The 22428-nt window shown below is 42.8% G+C and overlaps 1 protein-coding gene across 5 annotated transcripts in view; it reads left to right on the forward strand.

Annotated features, from left to right (window-relative positions):
* Nucleotides 1–22428, forward strand: part of CHD7 (chromodomain helicase DNA binding protein 7) — a 187930-nt gene that overhangs the window by 49239 nt on the left and 116263 nt on the right. For 4 of the 5 annotated variants that reach the window (XM_081816039.1, XM_081816035.1, XM_081816038.1 and 1 more), the window contains exon 2: nt 11727–13562. In XM_081816039.1, the coding sequence (XP_081672165.1) occupies nt 11901–13562 (1662 nt within the window). In that variant the 5' untranslated portion in view covers nt 11727–11900. Of the gene's footprint in view, nt 1–1891; nt 2228–11726; nt 13563–22428 lie in introns of those variants that run through there. The other variant, XM_081816036.1, reaches the window with a different exon arrangement.

Genomic DNA, 22428 nt, shown 5'->3' on the forward strand with positions numbered 1-22428 from the left:
AATCTGGAAGATGTAGTGTAGGGCAGTATTCTATTTAATGGGACACTCTGATTTACGTACAGAATCTTTAAGGCTGTTTTAAGAAATTTGAGATATGTTTGTCATAGCCACTGGTTTTTAAAGACACTGAACCCTCGGTAGCATGGTTAGACTAAAACCTTTATGTTCTGCAGAATTGTTTTAGAGGAAAAATTGTGAATATTTTCAAATTATTTCTGAGAAATGGGCATGGGACTTTGGTATATTTAGAGACATAATGACTATGGGGGCGAGAACATGAACAGTGTGGGTAGGTGTAGTATGATGTATAGTATCTGTGATGAAACTTAACTATTTTCATTTCCTTACCTGTACCATAATTTTATTGGCAAATGATGTATACTAGTTAACTCGCAAAAACCATACCAGCGGGTGGGTGCAGCAGTCTGAGGCCTTAGGAAGCTCTGTATTTTATTTATTTATTTATTTTTAAAGATTTTATTTTATTTATTTGACACAGAGAGAGAGAGAGACAGCTAGAGAGGGAACACAAGCAGGGGGAGTGGGAGAGGGAGAATCAGGCTCCTGGCCAAGCAGGGAGCCCGATGCGGGGCTTGATCCCAGGACCCTGGGATCATGACTTGAGCCGAAGGCAGACGCTTAACAAGTGAGCCACCCAGGTGCCCCAGAAGCTCTGTATTTTAAAGGTGCGTAGATAGGTGTCTGTTCTTTTTGTATTTTTTGATTAAACCAAGTACAGATTTCAGTGGTAAGATCTCATTGGTAGCCTTAAATTATCTTGATCATCCTCATTATGTGAAATAAATGTCTCACCTGGTAGTAGCTCCTCTTCTCACTCTGCCTTTTTTCTTTTTACACGTTACAGTCTCTTTTACCTGCTCACTCGAGGTGATCTTAATACTGATCTCTGATCAAAATGAACACAGGGTAGAAATTTACAACTACATCAGTAGGATCCCTTTTCAAACTGAAATATAAAGTTTACCTACCAGTTAGAACGATATCCTAATATCAGGAAACTTGTACACTCATGTAAGAATTACTTAACGTGAGAATTGGTTAATTGAATGACTTTTAGGGGAATATTTGAGGCAGAAGTGGCTATTATAGTTAGCTTTCAGCAACGTAGAATAGTATGGTGCTGCAGTAAAATAATAGAGGAATTTGTTGCAGAATGTATTGTAATATTGGGGGGAACAGATTTGGGTTATGAGTTAATTTGCTTAGAATAGTATAAAAGATATTTCATTTTGCCCACACTGCTCAGCTAACTGGGGAAGGAAGCTCAGAAGACTTCTGGGTAACGAGGAAAAGGGCTGGTTTGGGGTTGAGCCTTTGCTGTGGATGCAGGAAAACGTAAAGTTAAATATACAGAGTCTATGGAGAAAACTGTTGTCTTTTATTACATGTGAATATGAAGACATTTAACTTGGCTAAAAGATGTATCAGACTTGGGCACCTGGGTGGCTCAGTTGGTTAAGTGTCTGCCTTTGGCTCAGATCATGACCTCAGGGTCATAGGACTCAGCCCCACTGCACTGGGGCTCCCTGCTCAGTGGGGACTCTGCCTCTCCCTCTCCCTTGCCCCTCCCCCTCTGCTCATGCTCTGTCTCTTGCTTTTTCTCTCTTTCAAATAAATAAAATCTTAAAAAAAAGATGTATTGGACTTATTTAGCTGCATGAAATTAATAGTTTTGACTATCAGTAGTTATATTTTAGAATATTTAAAAAATTTTTTTTTAATTTTATTTACTTATTTGTCAGAGAGAGAGAGTGAGCACAAGTAGGGGGAGCGGCAGGCAGAGGGAGAAGCAGACCCCAGCTGAGCAAGGAGCCCGATGCGGGACTCGATCCCAGGACCCCAGGGTCATGACCTGAGCTGGAGGCAGATGCCTAACTGACTGAGCCACCCAGGCGTCCCTAGAATAGTTTTTGATAATAGTTTTGGTTATCAGATAGTTTTGATGATGGTGGCATTGTAGAACTTACTCACATTTATAAGTGTCATAGGCATAGAAAAAATGTTTCCAACCTTGTTATAATTCAGAATGATTATGATATAATAGATGCGAAACTTTATTGTATATTCCAGTCTTTGTTCCATTTCCTTTGTCAAATATAATTTTTTTGAAGTAGAGATTTAATGTAGTTACTGATAAGTGACACTTGTTTTCTTCCCTTTTCCCCCTATAGATTTACCTTTTTGAGATCATGTGCAGTTTTCCCAAGTAAGTTTCTGTAACACTCTTCCAAGGACCTCCTCAGCCTTTCTTTATAGTTCTGTGTCACTTTTATATTGCTTGCTTCTCTGATAGAAATTTGGATTTTTCGAAGTCCTTGTGTATTCCTCTTCTGCATGAAATACAGCATCTTTAAAAAACCTTCCAGGTTACCGTGTGACCTCTGCCCTCGTCCTTGACACTTTGCCTGTGTCTGAGCTCAGGTTTATTCATGATGGATAAGGCTTCTCATCACATGTGCTCTCTTCTAGCAGAGAAAATGATAAATTATTTTCAGCTGTGGTATTGCCAAAGGTTCTTTTCCCCTTCCTCTAAGGAAAAGAATGTTAGTAGTAGGTATCCAAGAACACTGTTTACTACAACCTCCCTCTCCCTGCGTTTCAAACCAGGCAGAGTTGGGTACAGAATTGGGAGTTTTACACTCCCCCTAGAAGATGAGACAAGACCCCCCCTTTCAACTTTTTAGAACCCTTGAAAATGCAAAAGATTGTAGGAAATTACCAGATCAGTTAATCCATGACAACTGTAGTTAAGTATACAGAAAACTGTTCTTACAAGAGCGGTTGGCCGTTTGCCTTTTTTTAGCCCCTCAGCATTGTTGCCTGTATCCCCCCGTGGCATCTTTCAGTGGTTCAGGATCAGCTTTTTAGGGGTTTGTGATCAGCAGGATACCCCTGGACAGAGGGTGGCCCTAGGCAGCTCCTTCCTTCCCTCCTATTCTCTTCTCACTTTCTGTAGGCTTGACATCACCAGATGGGGTGTGTGTGTGTGTGTGTGTGTGTGTATTGTCAGTTGCTTGAAATAGTTCTAGATAGAGTAAATAGGGAAATATATTTTCAAATGGTGATTTTTAAATAGGCTAATAAACATGTGACATCATTTGCCTTTATAGATCAACCATGTTTTATTTGTTTAAACTATGCCAGGATATTTTACAATATTAAGCAAGATATATCAGCAATCACAAAATTTTGTAAAATTTATATTACTCTTCCATTAGTCTGCCCAATAAACATCCTTGCCAGGTGGATTGAAATACATTTCTGAAGTTTAATTTTTCCCTGTCCCAAATAAATTACACTAAAAAAATTTCCATTTACCTATTTTTGGACCTGTCTCTGTTTGCTTTCCTCCTTGCTATAATAAAATTAATTAAGATAGCATTAAAAAGTTGGGGTAGCTTCACATATTTTACGGAGATACATATCTTGTTTACGTATATGGATATAGCATGTACAGATATGTTTATAGGTGTTTGTCCTCATTTCTTTGGCCATGTTATGTCGAATACTCCAAGTGCTTTTAGAGTGTATACTGGTCTATTGCTGGGCCACGTGAAGTTGTGTATGGAAAGGTCACCCTGGACGTGTTCTTCTTAGGTCTTGTGGTGGGACAAGCAGGTTAGCTGTCTGCTGGCTGCCTTCTCAGTGGGCCTAGTCTTTGAAGGAGCTAATTTCAGAGAGTGATATTTCAGTGTAGAATTGCAGGGTATAAAGGTTGTTCTCTAAAGGACATTGATTTCCAGGATTCTTGTGGTTTAGTGGCACAACTTATGTATAGGACTGTATGTACCTTTTGGCCAATTTAGAAAAAAAAATTAGTGTTGTGGCCATGCACTTGGTATGAACTGTTAGCTGAGTGCTGTTTCATTAGTTGCCTTGAAGGAAAACATTGGCCCTATTGTTTGTGATCAGCAGGGCACCCCTGGATTATATGGAAACATTATATTGAAAAAAAATCATCTTTATCTGAAAGGCAGCTCAGAATATACAGACTCTCAAAGTTATGTAGAAATAACTGAAAGATTTCTGCAAGAAACCTGTGAAATAGTGTGTTATGTAACATAGCATTAGATATCAATGTTAACTGTATTTTTTGGAGGGGCCATGTAAAATGATTGGCAAGCAGATGGATGTATCTTTAAAATTAAGCCACTTTTAAATGTCCACTCGTTGTAAACCATTGCAGATTAAAATTTGTCACTAAGGAGTACTCATAATTCTTTGGATGAGGTCAGTATCAGTATTGTTTCTTTGTTGGTCAGGAATGCCAGGACTACCTTTCCTTAAGAGTAAGATAGCACATCTTTGTATTACTTTGTAATTCTTTGGGATGAGTTATTTGTTGTTGGTTATTCATTCTCGTGTTAACTGAGGAGCAGTGAGAACCATAGCTTCCCAGATCTGCACCGGAATCCACAGGGGCGCTTGTTAATAAAATGCAGATTCTGGGCTTGTTAATAAAATGCAGATTCTGGGTCTGGGTTAGGATCCCAAGATTCTGCATCTCTCACCAGCTCCCAGGAGGTGCACGTGGTCCCAGGACCCCCTTCATATGGCAAGGCAAGCAGAGGAGAGCAACAGTGCTGGATGTTTTTGTAGCCCTTTCCCCAGTGTGGCACAAATACTAGGGAGGGCTTCAAAATTAGCCTGAGGAGGAGAAGGGCTGAGGGTCAGGAAGTTCCCCCAGGTGGCTGGTAACAAAGGAACTGAGAGGGAAAAGACGCCAGACTGCACCGGTGAGGGGGTAAGGAGGCAGGTGGGGAGGCAAGGAAGGTGTGAGGAAATGAATGGATGATTGTTGGTAAACTTCCCTCTGTTTGACGGCTATTTGTGCTTGTTTCAGGGGCAGGGGGAGGGGAGTTTGGGGGGTTAGAATGGAGGTTGACAGGGATCTGATTATGAAGTGCCTTCCCCATGCTGGAGCATTTGGACTTGATGGGAAGCCACGGAAACTCCTTTAAGGATTTTAATCAGGGGAGAAAGATGATGTATTTTGTGTTTTGGAAGATCATTCAGTCGGCTGTGTGAACTTGTTGAGACCCGACTTGGGAGAAACAGCCAGCCTTTAATGTTTTGTCCTTGACTAACACACGAAGGCCTGACTCCATCAGAGCTGGTGTGAACTGAGAGGAGAAGTGGACTGGTGGGATATTTGGGAGGCTGAGTTAGCAGGTTGGTTGGTGGGTGGAGTATGCAGGCTATCCAAGGGGCGTATATTAGAACAGCAAGCTGTACAGGATGGGGGACATGGCTGTTTTGTTCAGCTCTCTGTCCCCGGTGTCTGGTAAATGCGTTATGCAAAGTAGGCACTCATTAAATATTTTTTAAGTGAATGAATGATGGAAAGGATAGAGGGTTATTTCCCATTGTTTGGCTGGGTCAGAGGGGCAGATGGATCTAGTATTAGCTGCCATAGGGAATGCCGATGTAAAGCATAGCATTACTCTATACAACATCAATTCTGAGCAGTTTTTCCTGTACAAAATATGTATCTCTTCAATTCATATCAGCAAATTTGGGGGTTACCTAGTGTTATAAATGGAAGCTAACTGTAGATGCAATTCTTACTCTTTTTTTTTGGTTTTATTTTTCATATGGTGCTTGGACCAACATAGATCTTTTGAAGGACTTCAGATCCTTTTTTGTTTTTCTATATTTTTTTCTTCCAATAAAATAGTGACTGAAAGTAATATACAAAGCCACTAAGAAAAATAGTGGTCTTACTCTATAGTTATGTAGATTCTTGGTTGTAATAATTAAGATTGCAAATACTTTATTAAAGGGCAATGGTAATATGGCAATTATAAGTGAAAAGGATTTTGAAATTAATTGTTCTTAAGTGTAGTATTTTGTGTAGTTGAGACTCATTCTTAACATAATAAAAATTATTAAGAAATAGAAATATATGGGGGCGCCTGGATGGCTCAGTCGGTTAAGCGTCTGCCTTCAGCTCAGGTCATGATCCCAGGGTCCTGGGATTGAGCCCCGCATCGGGCTCCCTGCTCTGCAGGGAGCCTGCTTCTCCCTCTCCCTCTCCCCCTGCTTGTGTTCCCTCTTTCACTGTGTCTCTCTCTTTCAAATAAATAAATAAAATCTTTAAAAAAAAAAAAGAAATAGAAATATATGTTGGGAGATATTACAGAAAGGAGAAATTTTATAGGTTGAAAATACAGTTAACATAAAATGTGTTAAATGGAACAAACACTATAAATTTCATCACAAGGGGTAGGTATGGACCTTTGAAAGAATGCTTTGAAATAACACTCTGAACAGGAGAAAATATTTTTCATCAAAGAAAATTGCTACTATCTTATATGGTCTTTGTCTAAAATGTTACCTCTAACAAGAAGTATATAGTAGTGCTGTCCATAGATGTTTCTGCAATGATGGAAATATTCCATGTATGCACTGTGCATATATGCACAGAGAGCACTTGAAATGTAGCTTATGTGACTGAGCTCCTGAATTTTAAATTTTATTTAGTTTTAATTAATTGAAATAACAACATGTGGCTCATGGCTGTTGTGTGGGACAGCACATCCATAGCATATTGGTACCGCCTGAACATACTAATGAGGAAGAAAATGTGGTCTTTCCTGGGGTGGGGGATGGGTGGTTCAGGAAGGGCACCGTTTGGTCCATGAGGCAAATCTGGAATGGACTTGTGGTCAACTGATGTTGCTGACTTGGAGGCATTTCCTGATTCTTTATCTGGGTCATTGTCTATTGGATAATACCTTCTCCCACAGGGAGTATTGGCCTGAGTAGACTTTTTCTCTTTTCCAGGTGGCTCTTGGGGGCCATTAGTGGGCATCATTGGCCACAGGCCTCATGATCTAGCAGATCTGTGAATACGAATATTCAGCGGTGCCGAGTCCTTTATCTTTTGTGTGTTCACCCATCAGCTCATGGATCCTCCTCCCTTTTGATATGATTTGTAACCTTGATGATGGAGAGGTGTCTTCCCAGGTTGTACTGCAGGGGGGTGACATGTGTTTTTCCAGCTGCTAGACACTGCTGTGGAAATACTGATACATGCTTTACCCAGTCCCAAGAATCACTGTCACAGTCATGTTATGTGCCTCAGGCTCTTTGGAGGTGGAGGAGAGAAACTTACAGAGAACAATTACAAATCAAGCTGTAGAACACAAAACGGTCTTCATCATCTAAAAGGCAGTTATCCTTTGATTCCACATTTGCCCACATGTGTTGGATATTTATGAAAAAGTTTCCTCTGGATGGCATTCTACTTACACAATTGGATAAAAAGTGGCTGGACTATGGAAAATATTTTGCACATGAGAGTGTTTTGTATTCGTGTACCTCCTTGCTGGTTTCCCAGGTCACTGTGATACCACATCGAAACTTGGCTGCAGAAATGCCGTATTACTTTGGGAAGAGCAGTGGAGTTAAGCATTGTTTATGTAAGTTTGAGGAAGTCAGAAATTCACTTCAAGATATTAATGTGTATTTTTGCACAACTTATTTCTTTCATCTTGGTTTGTTGTATGCCCGTTGCTTTCATCCCTGATTCTCTATGTGCGGTTTACTTGTTTTTTGCATCTCCCAGTTTTCATCCTGCTCATTTCCCCCGAAATCAACCAAGAGCCTCAATATGGTGCTGATAGGTGCTTGCTTCCTAAAAGTTACAGATAGTATAATGCAAAACATTTGTTTGAAAGGAAACTCTCTTCTATTTGTTTGTCTCAGCAGTTTAGTGACTTAATCTCGAACAAAACAGACCCCAGTTAAGGCCTTTAATAATTCGCTCTTACTAGGAAGCTGCCATTTTTTCTATACATTTCTCTTTCGTCTTTGCAAGTTGTTCGTCATGGAAGTATTTTTTAGAAGATGTTTACTTCTCCTCAGTCTCTAAAAGGGTTTTTTAATCTGTTAAAGGAAGAGGGGTTTGGCTTAGAAGGTCTCCAGAGTCCTTACTAATTCTCAGATTTTCATGATTGGTTTCACAGTGAGCTCTCTATTGCAGTGATGATTCTGTTAGTTGACCTGTCTCATTGGGCCTCTCCTCACCTCCAGACGTACATGCACCTCTGCACTGTCCTTCTTGTCTCAGAAAACACCCAGTGCCCGGTAGGGCACTCAGCTGAAACTTTATTACGTCTTCCCTGTATGTTTCCATACTGTTTACTGTATAATATCACACATAGTTAAAACACTTGTCATCATAAATTCCCAAGAAATATTTTGTAAAATGGCATCCTAAATTTTCATTACTGTAACCTCCGAATCTTACTTCTTTAAGGTTCCTCATTTACAGATGATCTCCATGAGGATAAAGGGAATTTTGTTTGTTTTTATTCGCTGATATATCTCTAGTACCTAGACCAGTGCTTGGATCATTGTAGGTACTCAGTCCATGTATTTTGAATAAGTAAGTGTGATTTGAGATTTAGCTTGATTTTTACTTGAAGCCAAATCAGACATAAAGACAACTTGAATATTTATTATCCAAGTGATAATTATCAGAATTATTTGAGACACTGGCAACTTGTATTTCTAGTCTTCTTTTTAATAATCTGTAACTGTGCTGTCCAGAGTGGCAGCCACTACCCCCACGTGCACATTTTTTCCTTGAAATGTGGCCAGTAGAAATTGAGATGTGCTGCGAGTATAAAATACATACTGCGGTTCAAAGATGCAGTACCAAAAGGTGTAAACAGTCTCATCCATTTTTTAATGTTGATTACATGTTGAAGTGATAATATTTTGCACATATTGGGTTAAATAAAATTTATTATTAAAATTAATTTCACTCTTTTTTGGTTACTTTTAAAACATGGCTACTACAATATTTAAAATGACATCTATGGTTCTGATTTGATGGCTCATTGAACAGGGGATCTATCTAGACATAGAAAATGTAGATACTGAATGTAGAGAAGGGGCCAACCTCCAAAAAGGAGTTTTAAATGAATATCTTTGATAGAAACAAAATTATATGTTGCAGCTGTGACTTGGGAAAGTGGTATTCAAATGGACTTGATCAAATTAAAAAAGACCAAAATAAATTAATTAGATTAGCTCAGATCAGAAATATGAAATCCAGCTACCAGATGGATTCCTAGCATAGTCGCCAGCCAAGTCTTGAGGTCAGAAAAGGGGCAGGAGGGCGGTGGTGGCCGTCCAGGCGAGTGGGAGCAGTCACTAATGACAGGCTGAAGCCATAGTTCTTGAACTCCTCTGCCCCGAGCTCACCTGACGGTGGTCTCAGTTGTGGTGGGTGGTGCGCTTACCCGATACCAGGTAATGCCGTCATCTCTCCTGCTGCTGGGAAATGGAGTGAGTCTCAGTCGCAAAGATCGGCTAACTGGAAGCCTATGCGTCAGGTAGGATTGCTCTCCATGAGGGTTCTGTTTCGTCCCTCCCCGTGCCTGTAGGCAAGTTCTTTTTCCTCTTTCCGCTCAGCCTCAAGCGGATACAAAGTCAGCGTCAACTCCACCACTGCTGCTCCAGGCTCAGAACACCAGGCCACTTCCCCCCCCACCCCGGCTGCTTGCTCCCCAGAGCTGGTTGGGAACCCCATGCAGTCAGTAGCATTGCCTCCCAGGACGCGTGGGGGACCCAGGAAGGGTGAAGCCGTTATCCTGTAAGAACAAGGCCATCCGTCCATAGGAGTGGACATTACTTCCCTTAAGCTAATTTGAAAGGTTATTTTGGTAAGTGGTTAGTCTGCACGGCTAGTTTCAGCCATTATCAAGTCCATTCTAGTATTTATTTCCTTGAAAGCTGGAATGAGTCTTGAATAAATGAAGACCGACTGCTTAGGCTGTTGAGTAAATTCAGTTTATGAATATTTGTTGCACTTGGCACTGAAGGTTTCTGCTTCTCTTTATTTTGGATTCGAAAGTGGTTGTGTAGTAAAGCAGCATGTCGGTAAATAAAATGGCTTTCATGCTCACCTTATTTTCACCCTTCTGACCTCTGTTTTGGAGAAAGTCGATCAGAAAATTCATGGCAGTTAGCGGTGGAGTGAGGAGACCTTTGACTTCAGCTGACAGCTGTCACCTGAAAACTACAGACCCGGAGACCTTCTCAGGTGTTCTGTCTGTAGTTCTGACAGTGAACAGGAATGTTGTTTACATTTCCTGTAAGCAAAATTCTCCCCTTGTTAGGAATATGTTAGAGTAGGACAGACAGGAACTGGGTTTTCTCTCTCTCGTACTGGAAAGTTCTCAGCAGTGCTGGTTGCCCATTGTTTCTTCCCATGCTGCTATGGAAGTGTGTCAATAGAATTTATGACTGAGCCTGTTTCTAACATCACTCTTGAAATTCTTCAACAAGATACGGCTTTTTTCAAGTTGGACAGTATCAAACAATGCTTCATGTACTTGTGAAAGAGGGAAAAAATGAGTTAAATTCCAAAGATGTTTAAGATTTCGGACATTTTTCCTATGTGAATTAGTTCTTTATTAGGTTGTTGATTTAATTAGCATTCGCCAAAAAGGCTTTCCTGTTTTGATTGGTGAAGCATTCTTTAAACTGGTTATTTTAATCAGACGTGCAAAATCTGTTAGGAACTGTTTGAATAAAATGCAGAGCAGTAGGTAGAACATACCTGGTGCTGTAAACACAGGATGCTGACGGATGGGCTTTTCTCCCTACAGGCTCTCGTCCTGTCTTGTCCTAGAAGAGGGGAAGGCAAGGGTGAAGCCTGCATGGATATTTTGAACTTTGTTCCATTAAAGTAATTTTCAGTTTTGGCCAGTTTGGGGGAGAGTTTTCGGTTTCTTCTGATGAGAATAGTCATCTTCTAGCAACTGTCCATCCAGCTAGAGTCTCTCTGAGTGGTCACGTGGGCTCTGGGTCCATCCCCAGGGTCCGGCACCTGCTGGGGAACCATGACCTGTGATCAGACCTCTCAGCCGGCAGCACAGACTGGGGACACAGTGGGCCCAGAGCCATGTGTGAAATCGGCCTTCTTGGAGAATGAAAGCTTTTATTCTGACCTCTTTCTGACTCTTGTATATTCCTGCCATTAAACGTAATGGAGTCATGAATTTATTACACTGTTTGCGAGCTTGCTTTCCACTGTCATTATGGACGCTCCCTCGTTGGAACATCGTTGTGGACACGTTCTTGTTTGACCCCTCTGTTGCTGTTACATAGTGGTATGTGGGCCGTAAATATCTAATTTGTACGAAATGGCAGATTTTGGTATTTGTATAATCCCCTAGTCAGTTTGACTAAGTTGAGCTTTTCACAGCCCTCGGTGCCGCGGCTGCCCCTCTGATTACCCTGCTCAGGGGAATAAGGTTGAGGGCGGGCTGCTGGGAGCCAGAGCATCTCCAGGGCGTTCGTTCAGCAGATGGGCTGCTCCGCTGTAGTCCTACATCTGCTAGCCTGCTGTGGCAGCTGCTGTTGCTTCATGTTGTGTTCTTTTGTTCTGTTCCGTCCAAGAATGGAGCGCTAGGAAGTGTAGTGAATGGATTAATTTAAGGTTAAGGTTAGTGTTTTGCTTGCTTTCTAAGTAACCGATCATAATTATGCTTCTGGTAGAAGCTAATGAGTTTCTCTGAAAGTGAACTAGATTTATAAAACACAGCTCAGCGAGGGGGCTAGATTAGTATTGTTGATGGAAACCAAATTCAAATGCGTAAAATACTGGCAGTTTTTATCATTTGTTCCTAATTCTTTGTTTTCTTCCCCCCTCTCCCCTCCCCCCCCCACCTCCCACTCTCTTCTAGGACCTCTATCCAGACTTTGCCTGACACTGCAGGGTCCAGGAGAATTAAAGAAATACGGAATGACATGAAGAAGATTAGTTAAGGATTATAGGCTTTGAGGACAAACACCTCAGTGAGGTGAAGCACAGACAAGCTCCTGAGCTGTAGTTTGGAGGAGCCGTGTGTTGGAAGAAGATGGCGGACCCAGGAATGATGAGTCTTTTTGGCGAGGATGGGAATATTTTCAGCGAAGGCCTTGAAGGCCTTGGAGAATGTGGTTACCCTGAAAATCCGGTGAACCCCATGGGTCAGCAAATGCCGATAGACCAAGGCTTTGCCTCCTTGCAGCCATCCCTTCATCATCCCTCCACTAATCAAAATCAAACAAAGCTGACCCATTTCGACCACTATAATCAGTACGAACAACAAAAGATGCATCTGATGGATCAGCCAAACAGGATGATGAGCAGCGCCCCTGGGAACGGGCTCGCGTCTCCTCACTCGCAGTATCACGCCCCTCCCGTCCCTCAGGTCCCCCACGGTGGCAGTGGTGGCAGTCAGATGGGCGTCTACCCTGGCCTGCAGAACGAAAGGCATGGGCAGTCTTTCGTGGACAGTGGCTCCATGTGGGGCCCCCGGGCTGTGCAGGTGCCGGACCAGATACGGGCCCCCTACCAGCCACAGCCCCAGCCCCAGCCACCCCAGCCCGCTCCATCGGGGCCCCCCACGCAGGGCCACCCTCAGCACATGCAGCAGATGGGCAGCTACATGGCACGTGGGGATTTCTCCATGCAGCAGCATGGTCAGCCACAGCAGAGGATGAGCCAGTTTTCCCAAGGCCAAGAGGGCCTCAATCAGGCCAGTCCCTTCATTGCCACGTCGGGCCCCGGCCACTTGTCCCACGTGCCCCCGCAGAGTCCCAGCATGGCGCCTTCCTTGCGTCATCCGGTGCAGCAGTTCCACCACCACCCCCCTACTGCTCTCCACGGAGAATCCGTTGCCCACAGCCCCAGATTCTCCCCTAATCCTCCTCAGCAAGGGGCTGTGAGGCCACAGACCCTTACCTTTAGTTCTCGGAGCCAGACCGTCCCCTCACCTACTATAAACAACTCAGGGCAGTATTCTCGATATCCTTACAGTAACCTAAATCAGGGATTAGTTAACAATACAGGGATGAATCAAAATTTAGGCCTTACAAATAATACTCCAATGAATCAGTCCGTACCAAGATACCCCAATGCTGTAGGATTCCCATCGAACAGTGGTCAAGGACTAATGCACCAGCAGCCCATCCACCCCAGTGGCTCACTTAACCAAATGAACACACAAACTATGCATCCTTCACAGCCTCAGGGAACTTACGCCTCTCCACCTCCCATGTCACCCATGAAAGCGATGAGTAATCCGGCAGGCACCCCTCCGCCGCAGGTCAGGCCCGGAAGTGCTGGGATGCCAATGGAAGTTGGCAGTTATCCAAATATGCCCCACCCTCAGCCGTCTCACCAGCCCCCCGGTGCCATGGGAATCGGACAGAGGAACATGGGCCCCCGAAACATGCAGCCGTCTCGTCCGTTCATGGGCATGTCCTCGGCACCGAGGGAGTTGGCCGGGCACATGAGACCAAATGGTTGTCCTGGTGTTGGCCTTGCAGATCCCCAAGCCATCCAGGAACGACTGCTGCCTGGCCAACAGCATCCTGGTCAGCAGCCGTCTTTCCAGCAGTTGCCAACCTGCCCTCCGATGCAGCCCCACCCGGGCTTGCACCACCAGTCGTCACCCCCACACCCGCATCACCAGCCTTGGGCACAGCTCCATCCATCACCCCAGAACACCCCGCAGAAAGTGCCTGTGCCTCAGGTAAGGGAACTCGGATCCTGCCGGCCTCACAGTAGAAAGTGCAAGACGGTAAACTTCTCTAATCGATTTTTCCTTTGAATTTCACGGAAAGCTGTTTCATTACGAGTTCCTTAATTTTTATCCTGTAAGCTGCACCGGAATCTCGCTTTTTTTTCTATGAGTCTCTCACTTACTGGCTTATGCGTTTATTCACCGATTCAGAACAGTCTTGAATCATTCTGTCCCAGGGATTGCGGTAGGTGCTGTTGACGTGTCATGGATAACTAACCCTGGGGCCCTGCCTGCAAGAGTTGTCACTGTGTCAGTGCCAACAGGGACAGGGACATTGGACTCTTGTTCTTTCTCTTTCTCTCTCTCGTTTAAAAACACACCGAAACGTGGTTTCCAGCAAAGTTTTCCATGTTTGTGGCAGTCCCTCCCACCTCTTTTAGAAAATTACGATTTTTTTTTCCCTTGGGAAGCTTCAAAATGTGTTCTTCTGTAATATTTATTTTACCAGCTATTGGATGCTAGTGTGAACTTAAATTGCAAAGTGTAGAAAATCATAGTCAACGTTAATCTGCAGAAAACGTTTGGTCTCTAAGAGATTTGGGTACCTGGCGCCACAGCAGGAGTCTTCCTTTTTGTAAGCTGCCATTTTCGTTATCCTACCGAGTTTATAAGCAGACATTTAAGTTTCAAGCTCTTGTATTCACAGAGATGTCCTTCCATTATAAACGTTGGTGTTTGTGCCCTAGGTCTAGGAAAAATACATTAATATCTATATATGTACAGATTATTCTGAGTGCTATTCAAAAATAGGTATTGATCTTCCACCATGATTGCCACTTGAGTTTGGATGGCACAGGAGGCGATTTTAGAGCAGTTCTTAATGAACTTAGAATCGGTGAGGGAAAACATGACCAATGTGTGGAAAGAGAAGCCCACTGAAAGACTCCACGTGGTTATGTGACAAGTGTCCAGAGACAGGAAATACCTGGGGATGTGGGTGCTTGGCATTTGGCTAGGACTTAGCCAGGGACAGTGAGCTGAGGATGGCATTTCTGGTTTGGGGATGACTCGGTAAATGACTCGGGGCCATGGGACCTTGAGCTTGCCATGGGGCACGCCAGATGGTGGAGGTCTTGCATTCAGTTTTAAGGAATTCAGACTTCTGTGGGGGAGCTTGGGATATTGATTAGACAGTTCACAGAAGCCTGGAAGACCAGAAATTAAACTGCCATCCTGTGGTCCAGGCCCATAAGGACAGTTTAGACCAGGGATTGGGGAGTAGAAACAGAAGGGATTAAAGCAATGTAAGTGTAGAAAGGTTTGGTCAGGAAACAAATCTGTGTGGGGTAGCCCAGGTGGAGAGGCATTTAGAACAGAGACTCCGAAGCCTCAGCCCTGGTGGGAGCGGGAGAGTGGAGATCAGGAAAGTCTCCTGGGGACCCAGGACACAAGGATACGTAGGGGTTTTGGGGGAAGCTGCCCCCAGAGGTCTGGCACACTGGGATATTCTCAGCAGGACCCCCAAGGTCAGTGGGAGCTGCCCGGGAGAGAGCTGCTCCCTGTCTCCTCTGGGAGCAGACGCCCAACCTGTAGCCTGTGGGAAGGGGCTTGTGAGCCCTGTGGTTCCCGGACCAAGTGAAGGGGGAGGTGAGAAAGCCAGTCTGACAAGAGGCTGGGAGCAGAGGGCCTCGGGGAAAACAAGTGCAAAGGAGTCAGTGGAGAAAATCAAACCCTGCTGATTTGTTTTTCCTTATATCAATCTCAAGGCAAGATGCCCCTCTTCAGAACTGACTGAAAGTGCTGTCCCTGAGGCCGGCCAACCTGGGTGGTGTCTAGGGCAGAAATGAATGTGACTTAGTTTTCAGGATTTATTCTTTTCTGGTTTCTCAGAAAGCGTCTTATTGGATGAGGGATGTTTCCAGAGCAGTGATTCTGACTTCTCCTTATTCCAGCATCTTCTCACTCCGCTGGAGGACAAGCACAGTTTGAAGGAGATACCCTGTGGTGGTAATACGATCTCTGGTTGGGAATTGTTGATCTCCTCCAGCTTTCCCTAGTTTGAGGAGCACAAAACACCTCAATAGCCATTTCAGAGGACGGATGCGAGTATGTGGCATTCGAGTCACTCGACATTGGAGGGTTTCGTATGTGCTAGACTCTGGGGGACACGACGTGTAGTTCCCTTTTTCTCCAGCTCCACATTCTTGAGTACGCCATTATAGACAAACTCAGAACTGTTTTAGGGATGTATGTAAACAAGTACATTTGAGGGATTTTTATTTAAGTTCAGTTGCCCTTAAAAATTTTTTGTTTGTGGTATTTGCCTTCTTATTTCTGCTTAACTTTGCATCCTCTTCAGATTTTGAAGCACTCAGTTCTGAAAATAATACTAGGGAGGTGTAAAGTCTTATGAAGAGATTCTGACTCTTATAGTCAGAAAAGTGTTCGAATTTCAGCTCTGCTCCTTATTAGCTTGGTGATCTCAGACAAGTTAACCTCTCTGAACCTCAGATTCTTCATCAGTAAAATAGGAGAGATAGTACCTATCGCAAAAGGTGTTGAAATTAATATATACCAAGTGCCTAGGATGTTGCCAGCTGGTGGCGTGTACTCATGTTCATTCTCCTCCAGGCTATAGTTCTGGTCTCCTCCAGTACAGACCTTACTTCATAATTATGTCATCTCACATGTAAATACAATGTAAAACTACCTTTATTTTTAAGGAACAGGTTAAATATGATTAAATACAGCCTTAGTTATGAAACTGAATTTAATTAAGTTTGATTTGTGCAAATATTTCCCCTCCTTTAGCCCATATTGACAGGTGTGATGAGGATAATGATGTGGGTAATTCAAAATGCTATCACGTAATCCTAAAAACCTCTCTCTCCCTGTGAATGACTCACGTTCTACTCTAGCAAGTATATCTATCTAATTATGTTTTGCTTTAAAACTACTAAAATTATTTTGCATTTCATATATGATAGAATGGTAGTTCAAAACCATGCTGTGTAGCAGGGAAACCGCCAGATCAGGTTGAAATATTGATGTGATTTGCTGAATTATCACATTCAGGCCTGTTGGCTTTTTTATCTTGATTTTTTCATGTTTTAAAAATGTAAGTTAGGCTTTTTAAATGTCTCGTGGGCTCTGAACAGATATTGTCTAAATTATATGACACACAGAAGTATCTTTAAAGATAAATTTAACTTTATGTTGAAGAGTCAGCAAAGGAAAATGTTAGAAAGGCCAGAGTTCATTGGACCATAATGTTCATCGTGGAGTGTGGACACATTCTTTGGTGCTAGCTCCAGACTATCCTGATCATTTGATAAAGTTTACAGGGGAAAAAAAAACCTAGCTTATATTTCTTTTTAGTGGATGGTAAGGAAGGATATCGGTTCCTGAACCTTTTCATTTCAGACCCATTTACATGCTTAAAAATTGAGGACTCCAAAGATCTTCGTGTACGTGGGTTATATGTGTTGATATTTATTGTCTTAGAACTTTAAACTGGGGACAGTTTGAAATATTTATTTGTTGATAATTTAAAAATTATAAACTGGGGCATCTTAGTAGGAAGATTGTGTGACTCTTGATTTCGGGGTCGTGAGTTTGAGTCCCACATGGGATATAGAGATTGCTTAAAAATAAATAGATAAATAAACTTTAAAAATAATAAACCATTATGTGTTAACATCAGTAACATTTGTAAATGAAAAATAACTCTTTTCTAAAACAAAAAAAATTAAAGACATTGTTTTACATTTTCTCAAATGTTGGATTCTAACATCTGCCACTGCATAGAGTCTGCATGCAAGTTATGAGCTTTTGCAAAAGTCCACTTACATTTGTTTAGAGAGAATGAGAGTGAGAGGCCGATTACCTCCTACAGACCCAAGAACCCCAGTCCCACTCTCAGAGCCACCAGCATGAAGAGAAGCGTGCAGGCTTTGGAGTCTGCAGCTTTTGAGTGGAAGCACCATCAACCACTGGCCCTGTGACCTTGGCAGGTGACTCAACCTCCGGGCCTCAATTTTTTTCTCTCTAAAATGAGGGTAGATTGGGGCGTCTGGGTGGCTCAGTCGGTTGAGTGTCCAACTCTTGATTTCGGTTCAGGTCATGATCTCAGGGTCATGGGATCCAGCCCTGTGTCGGACTCTGTGTGCAAATTGAGATTCTGCTTGAGATTCTCTCCTCCTCCTAGAGATTCTCTCTGCTTGAGATTCTCTCCTCCTCCTCCTCCCCCTACTCGCTCTCTTGCTCTCTCTGTAAAATAAATAAGTAAATAAACAAAATCTTTAAAAATAAAATGAGGGTAGATTTACCTCCCTGGTTAGAGGCATAGCGAGACTAGCAGTAATATCTTTTAATATTTAACGTAGTGTCAGATACATGGTGGGGACTCAAAAATGTTGTATTATCATTGGGCCAATGCTCAGAATTGCTTGTTGCAAAGTTTAAAAAATAACTTAAAACACTTATTTCAATGTTAACTATAGTCAGAGTTGTTTGCCTTTGTTTCCGTGGTTTTAGGGACCAGTTACCAGATACTGAGGCTCCTATAATACTATGCTTTGGGAGAGATAGAAACAGCTTGTTTGGGGCGGCGGTGATGGGGGTGCTGGGAGCGGTGGGTGGATGGTGTAGGCAAGCATCTGCCATGGAAAGCACACCACAGGAATAAGCACTGTGTGCTTTGGAAATAGCTCCCAATCCACTCTTGGTGGGGGTGCAGCTGGGGTTCTGGGAGGGTGAGCTGGGGGAAGTGATGGCTTCACTGAGATGTGAGGGATCAGTCCAGGTTGAGGGGAGGCTGGGTGAAAGGGGGAGGGGGAAGAGTTTAAGGCTTAGGAAATAATGAGCGTAAAGACGGGACCTCCTAATGCCCCAGTGTTATTGAGATGTAGGGGCTGGGGTGTGGGAGAGGAAGCTGTGTGGTCTCCTTGTGGGCAGGTTCTGTGCCCATAGGGTGCACTGGGAGGTTTTTGGCAGTGACATGGCACCACTGGGGTGCTCTGCAGCACGTCAGGGTGGGAAGAGAGCAGAGAATGGAATGTTTATCAGTGCATGGTGGCTGTGGGTGAGAACCACCTAGAAGGAGAACATCGTTTTGTTCATTTGAAGAGCTTATCTAAAAAAGACTGGTTAAGTGGATTGTCCTTCAAGTTATAGGCAGATCCCTGAGTTTCTGAATAAGTTCTGCTACTGCACAAGACATAGGTATCTCTGTCCACAGATTTTGCTCGGGGCCGGGGGGCAACTTCTGGTGGAATTTAGAATCTGCAATGTTGTATCTTTAGAATAATTATACTTTGAATATATTTGTACCCTTTTCATTAATGTGGGCCTGAAATACTGTCATGATCAAGGAAACAGAAGCAGAAAAAATTTTTAAAGGACCTCTAAGATTGAGGTGATGGGTAATAATTTCTGTGTCCTAGTTTTTCCCCAGGAGATTCAAAAAAAAAAAAAAAAGGAAAAACACCTAGGAGAATCAGTGGTTGTAACTTTTCTAGTTCTCTGTCTTTCCATGACATCTTATAAATATCTTCAAAAGACAGCCTTTCTGGGAAAACCTTTTCCTGGTTAATTTCAAGTAGAGTGCCTATTCTACTGAAATTCTCTCAATTCACCCAGTAAATACAGAATTCCAGACATGAGCAGAATAATTTGGCAACTACTAAATAAATTTTATGGAAAATGTGGCCATGCATCTCAAGCCTCACTTATGCAAATTGTGATCAGAAGTAGAGAAAGGGGCCTTTTTAATAGAGAGTAGATGTATCTCTTTGAATATTATTCTTGACAAAGTTATGCTTTCATAGCCCCATAGAAGTCTAGTGGAGATGGGGAAAACAAAATATATCTAAGGGGAAAACCCAGCTTTGACCTCAGTGGCATTCAGGGCCTGTTCTAAGTGTAGCCACGTTCAGAGAACAGGCAGCCATAGTGAAGACCTTGGTGGAACAGGCTGCCCCACCATGCTTCACGGAGGGAGGGAAGTCAGGGGGGTCGCCGCTTTGCCCACGTGCTGGTGGCTTGTTGGTTCTTTCTTCATGATACGTTGGTTACAGCAAGTCACCCGTCCTTGACTGCCCTTGACTTTACTGGTCGATCTGGTGCTCTCAGCAGCCTGTTTTTGTTGGGTGAAGACTGTTAGGTATTTCTTCTGTTGCAATTTGTATATGCTGCAGCTTAATGAGAACCTCCCCGCGTCTTCCGTCAGCATAGCTGGTTTATCCCAGAGGTCAGAGATTCGGTGGGTTAAAATGGAAAATCCCAAGTGTAGAGTTAAAGCACAGGAAAAAATTCTGCCCTATCTGTCCTTTCACCCCACTGTCTGAAAGCATGAAGTGAGCCGCATACTAAATGGTAGCCTTGTCTCCTAGTGGCTTTTATTTTGTAAAAGGGTATTGTTTTCTGTAAGTGTCAAAAATACTGTGTAGGTAACAAGGAGTTAGTTTTTTAAATTACTTTTGAAGCCTGGATATTAACCATTGGCTAAGTGTCCTAAGCAGCCTATGAATTTTCTTAACCTTTAAGAAGTCACTTTTAGGTACTGCATTTTAACCTTGTTGTTTTCATTCAACTCCATTAAAGAAATATTTATTGAGTGTTATGTGCTAATAAGCACTCTATGAAGGACAGAGATTGGCGATGTGGGAGAAGGCAGGGAGGAGATAAAAGGCCTTCACTGAGATGGACGGGGCATTTTTTTATTTAGGTATAATCTTCTGGTTGTCATTTCTTCAGGTACCAACTATATTCTAGACCAGTGCTGTCCAATTGAAATGTAGTGGGAGTTGTGGATGTAAGCCACATGTGTTATTTTAAATTTTCCCATAGTCACATTAAAAAAAAAAGGGGGCGCCTGGGTGGCTCAGTCATTAAGCGGCTGCCTTCGGCTCAGGTCGTGGTCCCAGGGTCCTGGGATCGAGCCCCGCATCGGGCTCCCTGCTCGGTGGAGAGCCTGCTTCTCCCTCTCCCTCTCTCTGCTGCTCTGCCTACTTGTGCTCTCTCTCTCTGTGTTAAACAAATAAATAAAAATCTTAAAAAAAAAAAACCTAGTAAAATTAATTTTAGTAATATGTTTAATTAACCCAATATAAGATATTGTTCCAATACATAATCGGTATAAAATTACTAATTAGATATTTTACACAAGTACTTGAAATCTAGTGTGTATTTTACACACATTTCTCATTGCAGTCGATCTGTACTTGGATCGCCGTCGAAGGCAGACCAGGAGCCCCGCATGGCTGGTGGCTGCCGAATTGAAGAGCACAGGGCTGGACTCTTTCAGTGGTGGTTGCTTCAAATTCCTTTTGAAAACAACTCGAAGTATAAATAAGTCTGTGCACATATAAATGAACTTTAAACTGTTGAATTATGACAGTAAACTTCATCGCAGGTGTTAGCACCCTCATTGTGAGGTTGGGAAAGTAGCATTTTTTTAATTCATGTAGTGTTGTGTGCGTGCGTGTGTGCATAGTATCCTCATCAGTTCATGAAAAGATAGATCACTGAAGTGAAATTTCATTTGTTCGGATTTCAAAGAATGCTGTCTGAATGTCTTTCTACTTTCTTGTAGGAAGAAGTAGTGAGTTTCTCTGAAAGTGGATTATAACTATTTCCAAGACTTTAGTTTCAAGTGGTTTTTGGATACTTGTAGTAGTTAATGCCGTCCCCCCCAAGCTCAGGTTCTCCCTTTCCATCTCCCTCTCCATCACTAATGCTTATTTATGAAATTGGTTCTCCAAGGATAAGGGAGTAAGCCCTCGTCTTTACTCTTACGCGTGCCTCCCTTCCTTTTCCTCTCACCTTTTTCTTCTCTGCTGCTTTTTTCTTCTTCATCTTAGCAGCCACCCAAAAGGCCATTTCTGGCACTGTGGAGCAATAGTTAGCTGGGGAAGGAAAATTGGGAAGTGGGTCAGGGGGACAATTAGGGGAAAAGCATTGCTAGACCTAACTTGAAGAATTTACCTTAATCTTGACATCTTAATATTATTCTCCATTTGCTGTAGTTACAGCTGTCAATCTATCAGTAGTCTCTAAGTAACCACGGAGAGAGGGCCCTCATTCTTCCTTTGTTACTGAATATAGTTCCTTTATCAGTGAAGGAAGTCAGCAGCAAACTTGTGCTTTTGCCTTGCAAAACTTTAGTAGGTGATGGTGCATCACCGTGAGTGAGGTTTCACTTTTTTTTTTTGCTTAGTGTGAGAAATGTAGGAGAGCCTTCTAGGGACTGGGGCATGGCACTAGGAGTGGTGCCAGTGGAGAAGTTAAAGGAAGCTGGGAAAACGCCAAGAAGTTGGCACCATTTAAAAAAGTTAAAAGTCAACATAGATAACAGAGACACTCATTATCCTGCTTGCTTTTTTCCTGGTTTGATTGGGTGGTGAGAGGGCCATCTTATTTTAAAGAATTTGTTTGTTTATTTATGTATTTATTTGAGAGGGAGGGAGAGAAAGTGTGTGCATGCGCAAACAGAGGTGGGGCGCGGCAGAGGGAGAGGAACAAGCAGGCTCCTTGCTGAGTGCAGAGCCCGTTGTGGGGCTCAGTCTCAATCCCACAACCTTGAGATTATGACCTGAGCCGAAACCAAGAGTCGAACACTTAACTGAGCCACCCAGGCGCCCCTCCCTATGTCTTATTTTAATGATTGCATTAAAATCACCACCCAGCCAGTTATTCAAAGGAAACATGCCATTTTGATTCCCCTTTATGAAGAGCATATTATCTGTTCTGCTTTATAGTGTGTTTAGCCTGTTCTCCACTGTTTTCTACGTTTAATTTAATTCTAAGTAATTCTTACCACCGATTTCAGGAGAACTCTTAGACTTTAATGCTAACTGTGAAGGCAAAAAAAAAT

The sequence above is a fragment of the Leptonychotes weddellii genome, chromosome 4, assembly GCF_054177405.1.
Source record: "Leptonychotes weddellii isolate Sample4059 chromosome 4, ASM5417740v2, whole genome shotgun sequence".
NCBI classification, from domain to species: domain Eukaryota; kingdom Metazoa; phylum Chordata; class Mammalia; order Carnivora; family Phocidae; genus Leptonychotes; species Leptonychotes weddellii.